Source organism: Schistosoma haematobium (genome assembly GCF_000699445.3).
Source record: "Schistosoma haematobium chromosome Unknown HiC_scaffold_279, whole genome shotgun sequence".
Taxonomy (NCBI): Eukaryota; Metazoa; Platyhelminthes; class Trematoda; order Strigeidida; family Schistosomatidae; genus Schistosoma; species Schistosoma haematobium.
Genome location: NW_026137071.1, coordinates 1 through 13310, shown reverse-complemented (window position 1 = coordinate 13310; position 13310 = coordinate 1). Strand labels below are relative to the sequence as shown.

At 38.0% G+C, this 13310-nt stretch overlaps 1 protein-coding gene across 1 annotated transcript; it reads left to right on the top strand.

Moving 5' to 3' along the window:
- The first annotated feature begins 9466 nt into the window (after window positions 1–9466).
- NME2 (Nucleoside diphosphate kinase B) lies at window positions 9467–12770 on the top strand. The gene is made up of 2 exons (XM_051212696.1): window positions 9467–9742; window positions 11996–12770. Exons 1-2 carry the CDS (start codon window positions 9506–9508, stop codon window positions 12206–12208), a joined length of 450 nt encoding a protein of 149 aa, XP_051064032.1. The 5' UTR covers window positions 9467–9505; the 3' UTR covers window positions 12209–12770.
- Window positions 12771–13310: the final 540 nt, after the last annotated feature.

Here is a 13310-nt window from a genome sequence, read left to right as displayed (position 1 = left end):
CAAAGCTAGAAAGCTCATCGGATTCATAATGATAAACTTCAATAATATCGAATCGAGATTGTTACTATACAGAAAATGTATCTTACCCATTCTTGAATATGGTATTTTAGTTTACAGTAATTGTAGACATAATGACCTGATTAGAATTGAAGGTGTTCAAAGAAAGTTCACCAAAGCTGTTCTGGGGTATTCCGATAACAAAGACTATTACCAAAGATGTCAACAACTCAAATAAGAACCTCTGTGGATCAGGCGTATCAGATTAAACCTTGTATTTATCTACCGGCTTATTAACGATTTTTCCTACTCTTCGGTATCCACCCCTTCATACTCTATGATATCATCCCACAATCAACGCAAATCGGAAAATATTTGAGCGATTCCAAGAACCCACACAGACTTACGCCAGAATTTTTCCCTTATTCGCTACTCAACCATGTGAAACAGACTGCCAGTGAACCTTTGTTGCAGTGAAACTACAACTTGGATCAGAAGTCTCCTTGATGATGTTTTTCCGTAAGTGGATAGTGTCACCTATTGAATATTAATGTATTCAATAATGATTTATACAAACAAGGTCCGTCACCCATCTAATTGATTGAAAAGCAAAATGAAACATTTGAAACTTTTCACGTCTATTTTATTTTATTTCTGTTCATCTTAATATATGAAGTCTGCTTATGTTCGTATTTATCATTATTACCGTTATTAATATCATTATTAGTTCCCCGTCACATTAGATATTCTTTTTATCTCTTCTTATCCTTCTAAACATATTTAACTCCAGATTGTCCTTTGAAATTAATTGTGACTTTCATAGCATCATTCGTAATCATTATTGCACAAATATTTATACTAATATCCGGTTTCACTCTGTATACTATTACATAAATCTGAATGTATTCATCCGAGTGCTTTAACGGATTTTTATTTTATTTTTTTAAATTGCTGGTTTCCTTGTGAGGTTGATATTCATTACACAATTATTATTCTTATCATGGATCAAAACTTTTCACTAAGTGTTCACTTCTTTTCTCTCTCTTCTTTCCTTCTAAATAAATATTATTCTTAAGATTACGAAGTTTGTAATTAAAACAATAACTCGTGTTACACTTAAATTAAATTCTCAGACCCGTTTTATCTCCACTATGCATATATGACTCATACATATTGATATTTTATTATCCTTTTCATTTAATTGTGACTTTCATAGCATCCCTCTAAACTATAACTGCACAAACATTTATTCTAGCGTCTATCTTACTACAATTATAAGTTATGTTTTCTTAATTATTTTTTATTACTAATTTAACGATACACACATAGTCGTTTATTCTTGTTCTGTGTTCGTAAACATGCCCATTAGACTGTTTGCGTATTTCACGTCTTCTTTATTTCTATTCCCTTATTTTCTCCATTTCCTTCTTTAAACTCAATTCAATATTCTTCTCAATTGCACAGACCCGATTTATTATTATTAATAATCTACTATTATTGCTCTAAATTTTTTAAATGGCAAGTATAATGCTGACATTATTGAAAATTGTGGATTATTGCGTTTTTCGAAGAAACTCGAAATGGTTTCTTCACAACACTTATGTACACATAAGATGTTTTTGAATAATAATAATAATGTAGATGAATAGTGTTCAAAACGATGTAAGAATAAGGAGGATACTTACCCTGTGGTCATCGCTTCTATGAAATGCCAACGGAGAGCGACCTATGTATGTTACTGTCAGAGGGCATAGACAGCAGTGACAAATTCTATGGAGGGCCAGACGAACCATAACTTGGTTTTCGTTCGGATGAGTCGTGCTGCACATCTCATATGGCAACTAGTTAGCTCTCACTATATGCGCTTAACCATATCAACCAGCATTCAAATACGGCTTCGTATTATTTCATCCTCCATAGGCTTGTAGTGGGCGTCGAGTTGCAGTTGCCTATGACCATCACTACAGATCGATTACTTGCTGATTACCAGGTTAAACCCTCCGTAGGACAAACATTAGAAGGCAGTCGTAGGTTGTAGTTAGGATGTATTTGTTGGCGATCTCGTGGTATCGAAATAATACTGAGATCGTGTCATAATCTGCAAGCAAGACTACCGTGCGTATCTGAGTGGGTTCAAGGTCACAAAAACGGAAAAGTGTTTTTGGTACAATTAAACAAAAAGGTACAGTAAAACAATCACTGGTACAGTTCGTTATGAAAATAAATGTTTCCATTACACCAATCGTGTTCTCTTCATAGGAGTAGATCACTATAGGATTCAGGTCCTTTGTTCGAGAACTGTTTGTGGGAAGTTGAACTGATAATCACTGCGTACGTGTGGTATTTCACAATTTTTGGTCTGGAATAGAAATAGGATGTATCCAATAACGCGGAAGGATGTTTTTAACATCTAATTGTCCTCCATGTTACAGATCTTTTAGAAAAATTCATTTTCATTGTTATCACTAACCTACCCTATCCGTTTCCCTTCTTGTCAGCTTCGCATATCGGATGATCTTATACTATTGTTTGTTTATGAAGTTTGCTTAGTTAACCTGTTGACTACTCCACATCATTGTTTTGTCACTCCTCTGTATTCTAATTGTATAACCCCAATATTACAATAAATTAATCGTTTATATATAATTTAGAAGTTGCTAGTTCCATTATCTTAAAAATGATTTTAACCAGACTGTAGATATGTGGACCCCAAAATAACAGTTGACTTCGCTTGTGTTAATGCAAGTGAATAGACAGACTTTCTTTCATTAGAAGCCACCCAAGACCTGAAATTGTATCATAGACTTGTTATGTTTGAAACTTCACGAGTTCACTTAAACTGCGAACGAGAACAATACTCAGTGACCAAAGACCAGTGATCTAACTATTGACGCGTCCCAGACCCGCTATCCAGAGAAGAAGTCCAGGCTTGGTATGGAAAATATATTCTACAACAGCCAGAAGCGAGCGAGCAAGCAAGCGTATTTATACAAATATTTACGATCGATATTGTCATAGAAAATTTTTAAACACTAATCAATGAGTTCATCAATTGACCTATTTGCACATCTAATTGATAGTTCATCAATTGACCTATTTGCACATCTAATTGATAGGTTCATCAACTGACTGCTATTCAAACATTTAATCGATCAGTTCATCAATTGACCCCAATACAAATATTTAAACATTTAACCAATAAGTTGATCGATGCGATAAAATTTAAAATAAGAGTTTGGGGATCTATCGTCCCCAACAAGACCTGAAAACTTAGCCCAAAGAAACCAGGTGACTTGCACCAGCTCGTAACAATGGTCATATCTGTATTAATTTTCATAACTATTTTCACAGGCGGCTTTTTCGTTGACCGAAAAGTAGTTCAAGGTCATTGGTTGTCGTAGCATCACAACGGTAACTTTCGAAAAATGCACGAATGTTTGAGAGCAAAATGTCATATCCTTGGTTGGTGTTCAGTGATCGTATTTAAGTGTTTAGGAAGCCCATATTGTGGAAAAACATCAATTGTTCAATCATTTTGTAGTGGTGGCCGGGACTTCCCAAAGAACTACCTTATGGTAGCTATGATTATTCAAATAACATTAAGAACTCCAGTCCAAGACGGTTGAATTCGCTGTAAAAACAATGACAATACCAGAAGTGGATGACAGCATCGTGCGGTAAAGTGAACAGTAAAGAACTTATTTCCTAGGAATTGTTCTTATATAATATCCCAGGCAAAGAAGTTTTTCAGGATCCCATGAATCATTATGTAGGACATTAATTATTTTTATAAGGGTAGATTAATATGACCAACCTTATCGTTGTTGTTTTTGATGTAACTAACCAGGAAAGTTTCTCCAGTGCAAAGCTTACCCTGAGAGAATTACGGAAACCTAATAATATACGTATACCGGGTAAGAGTACTTTCTTATCATATACCTGGCTTTTAGTCGTTCTTGTGGGGAATAAAACAGACCTGAAAGAGAAGCATATCAACAATGTGGAAAAAGCCCGAGGGTTAGCGGATGATCTAGGCATTCCGTATTTCGAAACTTCTGCTGTAAGTCCTTATTTTCGGTTTATATGGCATCTAGTGTGCACCATTCGTAGTACATACTGATTCAGAAAACATCTTTTAAATATGTATTCCCATATCATGAGTCATTCGGAGTTTAAGTTTTTTAATACATTCATCTATCTGGTCTGATATGCTACCATAAATGCCAGTTGTTAGCAGGTTTATATCCAACAGATGAATTTCTTATTTAAAAGAAAGTGGAGAAGTAAAATAACTCAGCCAGGACGAAAATCTAAAGGGTACAAGGATGAGCATATCAGAGTTAGTATCTCACTAAAAAGCAGAATAGTGATGGAAAGATGATAACTGGTACTTAAAAGAGTGCAAACATGAATCCAAAACAATTCAAAAGATAAAATATCAAAATTATTCAGGTTTTAGAACCACTACACAACGACCCATTCGAAATTCCAATGAATCCGTAATAGCTAATGGAAAATTTGTGAAGTATGGATTTCTGAATGCCCGAATGTACATACATACACTATTATTCTATGATAATTATTTTCGATACATTAAATACTGGCAGAAGGATTTGCCTGTGTTCACGACTACACCTTCGAAGTGTTGAATTATTCGAGTTTAATCAGAGTTAGCAACCTTTACTGGTATACAATGGTCATCAAGATCAAGTACTGTTAACTGATGTACGAATGTGTGCAATGAGTTGATCTTTTGCTAGAAGCGTTCTTTTTATTTATCTCTGTTATCTAGTCGGTTATATTCGCTAGCGTTGGTAACAAAAAACTGACAGACGTAAACTGCTTTTCGCCTCATTCTATGATATATATACTACTTGGGATACATATAAAGAGATATTCGATTTTACGAACAAAACGTATCATGCATTTTTCCGGTGTTTTGCCCGAAAGTCAGCATCAAGGTACAGATTTTAGTAATGGAGCTTGGAGAGCGATTGACTTGTCCCAAAGTATTTTGTGTCCGTTCTAATGATTAAGTGACTTTTGTGGTGCCTTACAGAGATTGACAAATCTTTTAATATTGTAAGTAAATTGGGTGATTTTTTAGGGAGTTTTGTATGTATACCTATAAGACAATTCGAGGTCTTATTTAGGGGTCAATAATTACTTTTTTGTTGGTGGAAATAAGTACGCGAACGTATGTCATGAAATTTCATTTTAAAATATTTAGGATGCACTAACCTTACCTCCTTCAAGATGTTTCTTGTGTCTAACAATACAATTGTCCCATTTCTATCTTGAATGTTCAAAATATTTATAAAATTCCCCATAAACCATACTCTCTCGCGACGGGATCGCCAATTATGTGGTGGTCGGTATTCGATATAATCCTTAAACTTTGTACACAGTTCGTCTTGATAACCGTTCTATATAACGCCCCAACGGTATATTAATCAGAAGGCGAATACGAAGCGTTGATTACGTTTATTTCGAGACCACACACATATATCCAAGCGTACAGATGCGCCAAACAAGAATAGAAGAGTTGTGCCGAAAGGCAAGCAAGCGAGCGAGAGCCAGAGCAAGAACGAGACGAGGGTGTGTGTTCAATATGAATAACATGGACATATATATATATATATATATATATATATATATATATATATATATGGTGAAATGAATGAGTAATCGAATCAAATAAGCGGTTAGTAGTGAGACTAGCAGAGTGAATAAATGCGTAGGCAGTAAACAATATTCAAGCATACGTATTTCATAGAAGCACAATAATGATAAGGGTACAATAAATTTTTATAGTGTGGATGACTTTGTCCGCTAAATAAATTAACAAAACGGCTTAACTGAGTTAAATGAGAATAAACTCAATTGCACGTGATTAGCTATGAGAAAATTATGGAAAGAAATTTGTGGTGGGTAGGACATGCGTTGCGGACCTATGATGGTGCCTTGGGGTACACCACTTTTGACTGGCTTCCAATCGGATAGCGTTCCATTGACCCTCATTCTCTGTCTGCGATCACATAAGACGTTTCCTATCCACTCCTCTACAGGACCTATTGTCCCGAAGATCGAGAGCTTCTGCATAAGACGTTAGTGTGAAACTTTGTCAAATGTTTTGCTAAAATCTGTGAATATCACATCGACAGGCAGATCGTTATCTAAGGCTGCTGTCCGATCCTCTCCCTCTATAAGTAAGTTAGTCGAGCATGAACGCTTGTTACGAAACTCACGTTGCTCAGGAGCCGACAGATTGTGTGAATCTGTGTGACTTCGCAACTTAACTGGAATTATCTTTTCAAACAACTTGACGACTTTGCTGGTTAGACTGACAGGCCAGCAGTTAGATGTGGCTTATCTCTGACCATCCTTAAATATGGGAATGACTATAGCGTCTATTCAATTTACAGGGAGTTGGTCCACTGGAAAGGACACGTTGAAAACTGTCGCGAGCGATACCGAAATGATGTCCGCAGGAGATGTCAGCAGCCGTGAATGTAGCACGTCAGGACTCGGTATCTTACAAGGTTTGAGGTTAGCTACCAATGGAAGGACAGTTTTCTCAGTCACCTGTACAGATTCGATGGCTGGTATCTCGGCGTGATTGGGACAAGTATTTGTTACAAGAAACGTAGAGTAGATGTTGGGGACGTTAGATCCCCAGAACTTGTAGTAACCTACTTTTGTCAAGAGGACGCGATTGGTTTAATGAAAGCAATTATTATTATAACCAATTGTACTAGTGATTGGTTTACTGTACTTGTTTGTTTAACTGCACTAAAGACATTCGTCCATTGATTGCGACCTTGCACGAGTTCGGTTACGCTCAGTAACCACACTTGTGATCTGGCATGATCTCGGTATTCTTTCGATACCACAAGATCGCCAACAAATACATCTCGACTACAGCCATCAACTGTCTTCTGATATTTGGCTTACGGAGGATCTTATCGGTTAACTGGTACGTAGTTTCCCTGTAGTGATGATCATAGTCAGCCGCGACTCGACGCCATACTACGAATTCACTTGAGAAAGGACCTTTTTTGTAATTTTATTTATAAAATTTTAATCTCTTGTTTTCGCGCCAAAAGCGCTCTTGTCACCTTCATGTTGTATTTCCCACTAGGAAATATCTTAAATGCTATTGGCCAGTTGCGTCTTTTAGTATGCTATTTGGTAACTCTCCCCGAGGGCGGTTTTGTACTGTATATATACGTTTTGAATTGTGTTTGCTGTTATCGCTCGTTTCTGACTGTTTGCAGAATCTATTTCCTCAATCCAAGCTTGGACTTCTTCCTCTAGTTTGCGGGGCTGGAACGCGTCAACTGGCTAGCTTACTGGTCTTTGGTCATCGAGTCTTGTTTCTCGTTCGCAGATTAAGTGAAGTCGTGATAGCTTCAACCCTAGCAGTAGACTTCAATATAATTGTTTGAAAAAGCCTCAGCTTTTGCCCGATCTTATTCAGCTAGGAAATCTGAATTTTCGTGTAACAGTAACGGGGAATACCATCACTACGTTTTATTCGCCATTTAACATACGAAAACAGTTGTTTCGGACAAGTGCGACTATCATGTGCCAACTGTCGTTCGTAAGTAATCGGGGATTTAGCTATAGTTTTCTTACAAATATTCCGGAATTTTCGGTACTGATGCTCAAATAATGCGTGAACTGTCAACAAGAATAAGTCCCAGAAGTGTTTCCTACGCTTTAACGGCTTCCGGGTTTCCTTATTAATCCATGGAGAGCAATGTGATAACTTACGTGCTGACCATGGGATAAACGGTGAGGCTACGGACTCAAATGTAGTCCTAAACTTATTCAATTAGTCTTCGATCGATCGATCCACGTCGACCGACCAATCACTTGAGATAGCACAGTCTCTGGTTGCCGGAATATTAGCTCGCCAGATATTGCGACGGGGTGGAACTGATTCAAATTGTATACCACGTGTCCTAAACTTAAAGTGAATTACAACGTGATCACTGTTCACTAGTGGGAGAAGGTACTGAATATCAAAGACATCCTCACAGTGGTGGGTGAAGGCGAGGTCCAGCAGTGACGAATCATGTTTCAAGTCAATATGTGTCGGTTTCTCAATACATTGTACAGGCGCACACTGAATAATGGTTGATAAAACGTCGCTATCGGAACCACCGCCTGGAGCTGTAAGCTCTATTCAGTTGATATGAGGTGCGTTGAAGACAGCATTCTGCCATACTCCGAGAACAGATGCGTTTTAAGATAAAGTCGTCAGCGAGACAACACGAGCCACGGTATATTCCTCCTACAGTCACTAACTGATTTCTAGATTTAATTTTACAACATGCTACCTCACATGTACCACTAACATGCTCCTCCGATGTGACTGATTATATACGAAAGTGATCACTAACGTATAAAATTATGCCTCCCCTTGGGACTTAAAACTATCACTTCTAATACAGATATAGCCTGTAATGATGGGAGAACATTCTATATCTACGGTGAAACAAGTTTCTGTAACAATAATTATATCGGGACTTAGTTCATCCACCATCAGACTTAGCTCGGACATTTTGTTTCCAAGACTACAGGCGTCCGTGTAGTACACACTTTTGGGAATCATTCGTTCTACCCCTACAGACCTCGGAAGCATTGGCTTCCAAGACCTGGTTACCCGAAAACCCTTAATGGTAAGGTTAGTTTCGCCATTTGACTTTTGAGTTCTTAACTCCGTAAGAGCATTCTTCCACTTAACTCGATCCTCAAGCGTCCAATCTGGTCGGATACGAATATTTGAATCACGGGTTTGTGCGTTATTCAATATTCTACCTCTTTCTTCAAAATTCCCAAGAACCAACTTCAAAATCCTTCTTGATTGGACCTCGCCTCCAACCAATTTACCGAGTCGTACTACGTTCGTGATATGTACCCCTGAAACCTCTTCAGGTACTACATTTCTTATCACAGATTCCACTAATTGCAGATCGTGTGCATGTATTTTAGCAGGGTCATTGTCTTTCGACTATTCTATGGTCCAAATAATTAAACTAGGAAGAGACTTAACTTCTTTAGAAATCGTGTTCACGGCTTTCGATCGTTATATTAGATCCTGCATCTTACAATTAGTTTTCATTGTAACAAAGTCATGGGAGTTGAGCGAGCGATTCACAATAGTGCTTGACGAGGCTTTGCTTCGGGCCTTTGGCGGAGTAGTCATTGAGTCCAGCAAGGAGTTACCAAGTAAACGGGCATTATTTTTGGCTATCTTTCCTACTGTTCTGCGTTTCAGAGTCATCCATTTCCCATCAACAACTGTCAACTAACATCAAAGTCAGAAATTTCAACACGAACGTCAAGACAGTTTTATTGTATGGAACCGAAACGCGAAGAACTACTACAGTCATAATAAAAAAATGTACATGTGTCTATAAACGATTGTCGAGATTTTGTTCGAATACACTTTTATTGTTCATCAGTTGGGCGCGAATTCACTTGAGGTAGTCGTCATATCATGGAACGGACGTTCATAATGGTCAAACCTGATGGAGTCCAACGAGGTCTTGTTGGGGAAATTATACAACGATTTGAAAGGCGAGGCTATAAGCTTGTTGCAATTAAGATGATGCATGCCTCAGAACAGCTTCTTCAGATTCACTACGAGGCACTCAAATCTTTACCATTCTTTCCAAAACTAGTTGCGTATATGTCATCTGGACCTGTTGTACCAATGGTATTCGAAGGGCGTAAGGTAAGTAAGTAAGAACTCAAGGCGATACCTTTTGCAAAAACGTTATATTTCTCATCTCCCCAGATGTCTCCAATTTGCAAGTGGTCCGGATTTTAGGGTTTCCCCAAGGTCATAGGAATTCGTAGAGTATGTCTATGACAGTTGAATTAAAATTAAGAAAGCGGACAGTTTTGATGAACACTTCAAATGACAGCCCTCCATGAGCTCTGACTCCATTAGTATTGTTCGAGTAGAGCCCGTAAAATCCTAACTTTACTGTTTGTTATGCTTTTAGAGATACTGCACAAGATTTTATGATCAACAAAATAAAATGGATCTTTAGGGCTGATAAGTACGACCGTGGTTGTGAGTCCATAGGTATGTCTGTATGTGGACGTGGCAAATTGCGAATATTTTACCCACACCAGGTCTGAGACCAGCCCGGTTTTCCCAGGTTTGCTCTTCATGAGACCTAGTAAAGCCTTGGGTGATTGTCAAGTTTTAAAATCTATGTCAGACTGACTCTTCTGTAGTTACCATAAAAGGATTTTTGCCCTGTTATATGCTGAAACAATGAGTGGTCGTCGGTCAGTCAGTCAGTAACAACGTAGAACTTCGTACGTACGTATATCAGTTCGAGTTGCCACCACTTGGTTACCTTATTGTGTTTGTAGCCTTACGTAGTGGCTTTCCGAGTATCTGTCAGTTCAATAGAGCCTTAACAATTTTATTCTAATCACTCGTCGATATCATGACTAAATAATGTCGACCAGCATCTGAGTTGGCATCACTTCGGCGTCATCATGTTAGATGGTGTTCAGTATAGACATGTTCTCCGAAATAACCGAAGGTCTTATGTCGGGTCCCTTGAGTGATCGCTGATGGGTATAAGATCAATTTGTCGGTTGTGGGGGTTGCCCTTTCAAACACTGTCCCTATACTTGAAGTTGGTGCTTGCTGTGTACAAGTAGCTGTCTTAGCATAATTAAGACTGCTAGTTGCCATTGTCTGTTCATGTAACTTGAACACTAATACGCACCTGATTGTCTATCGCTCTGGTTTAAACTACCAACTTGATCGCTGAAGTCTCTTACTACAATAGCTGCATCCAAGCGTTTAGCTTTTTGTAATAGGGTAGGAAGCTTTATTTTATGCATCCTTTTAGAATTGTAGTCCATGGTTGCGTAGGCGAATACGACGAAAAGGCAAAAACATGTCCATATTTTTTCTTGTTCTCACTCCTCAATTTAGTTTGAAGGCTCACAACACGATTCAGGCTTTGTAATTTGATCATCTGTATATGAACTGGAAAGTTTTGCCAACTCAAACAAAAGCTTTGACATGTACGAAAATTTCCTACTATGCTTTGTTTCAACTAGAGGTGTCCTTAGTTTTCTTTTGAGGCAAAATATATTTCATTACGCAGGGATGAAATTCGCACGATAAATATCCTTCTGAGATCAGACTGCTCAGGACCCGTATCCGTGTAAATGGTCTCAAAACGTAGATCACCCAGATTGTTGTGCAGCGAAGTAAAACATATTTATAAAATCGAATCCGAAGGAATAAACTTTTAATTATCATAGAAGTCTTATTTTTAATGATAATGCGTACTGTTACTGTTACATCTGTCCATACATATGAGTTGGGTCTATGAGCGCGCATATAGACTGTTAAAAAACGTTGAGGTGAATCAGTGGTTCATATGATAAAAACTTGCAAATGTTGCCACTTTCCGCTCCTTCAGTTTCCCAGTCTTCACTACGAATTTCAACTGAACATGTATGCCCAATGAGATACCGTAATAAGCCGAAGTGCTTTTTATACAACTCAACGGCTGCGACAGGCCGTTAAAATCAAGTTTAAGTTTCATGTTAGCACCAACCGTCCTTCTTTTTCTGTTCGTTTCTCATGTAACAACTTTGTAGTGATACATCTAAGGCGATTTATACCAGCAGAATGAAAGCTAGATATAGAAGCCGTTCTTAACTTCAATGTAAGAAGATCACTAAACCGTTAATCCTAAAAGTTTCGTCATCAGGACTGCTACATCAAGCAAACATTATCAGAAGTATGACTCAACTGTAACTCATTAAACCTCACTCTATGTGAACAAGTCCCACAGTTATTTCAGTGTTTGCCTAATATCCCCTCACTGTCGATCATATTTACTATGTTTTGATTCAATGGAGAAAGTTTCTAACCTTTAACACTTGTAATTTCTTCGTTGCGTATTACTGCACATGCATTTTCCACTATGTTTTTTTACTTTAGGTTATTGAGAACGGACGTACAATGTTAGGTGCTACTAAACCTGAAGCAAGTTGTCCTGGATCAATAAGGGGAGACTACTGCCAAGATGTAGGAAGAAATGTTGTCCACGGATCAGACTCAACTGAAAGTGCTAACAGGGAAATCAACTTATGGTTTACTCCACAAGAACTATGTCAATATAAACAAGCCGTTGACCCTTGGATCCATGAATAGACTGCTGTTTGATCACCATTTTATCCCTGTAGACTGAGTGATTGGCTATTTCCCAAATAAATTGAAGGTTGAATTGTATTACTACTAACTGATGACTTTATATGATGTTTATATAATGGTATCTTTGGGTCAGTACCAATAATAAAACGTCTGGCAGTGGACCGCACTGATCGCCGATCAAAATATCTGCTGTCTGTGCGCAACGAACGATTCATGTTCTATGGACAAATGCTGCTGAAAAGTTGATAGTCGATTTTTCGAGGTAATGTACAGAGTTAGTTTTGCTGTGTGCACTGAGTCTCTGCTACTTGTTACAGGGTTGTCCAAAGCTAGAAATGTATTCGGATAAAGAAAGATGAGCCGTGGTAGCTACAGTTCTTACGAAGAAGGCTAGGCTGCACAAGCAACAAGTCTTCTGAAACTGTCCATTTGATCGGACAGATTTCCCGCAGTCACATTGCATTGGCTTCCCAGAAAGCGAGTTTTAGCTTTGGAAGTTAACCAGAAGATGGCAATCCTGTCAGCGTACGTTTAGAAGCTGGGTACCTCTTACCAGTCACAGTGTTCATGAACACAAATCGCATTTATGTTGCCCTAGGATGTCATAACAAAAGATTACATGGAAATTAGTTTCTTGGGTCTGATCGAATGGTATGTATTCTTGTCAAGGTATGCATGTGTTTGGTCTAGGTTTCAGTAACTAACCTCCACGGCAATACAAAGCCTGACAATATCTGGAGGTTGATCTACGAATATCTTTATGGTATAAGGATCGATAAAGAGAAGTCCATTCAGAGGGAATTCAATATGAAAGTATGATCTGCATGCTCTAAGGTTTGAGGCTCAGTGTACTATTCTCGAAGTTGATTATTCCAGGAGGTATTAACCATTTTGTGGTTATCATCGTTGGTAGTCTTGCTTTTATTGTTGATCCCCATACGAAAAAATCCCATGGTTTGTTCTGTGAATAAGTGATGTGTTAGCATACAGCGATCATGAGTGTAATAAGTGAATATTCTTGACCTCGTTTTCAACATTTAGTTCACCTGCTTATTGGATTTTAAAGCAGTTTTTACACAGACCACCTGGAATTTTTTAAACT

Excerpts from the sequence above, each read along its gene's own strand:
- NME2 (XM_051212696.1), top strand. The coding sequence starts at position 9,506 with ATGGAACGGACGTTCATAATGGTCAAACCTGATGGAGTCCAACGAGGT. Across the intron at positions 9,743-11,995 it reads TGGTATTCGAAGGGCGTAAG|GTTATTGAGAACGGACGTAC; the intron begins GTAAGTAAGTAA and ends TTTTTACTTTAG.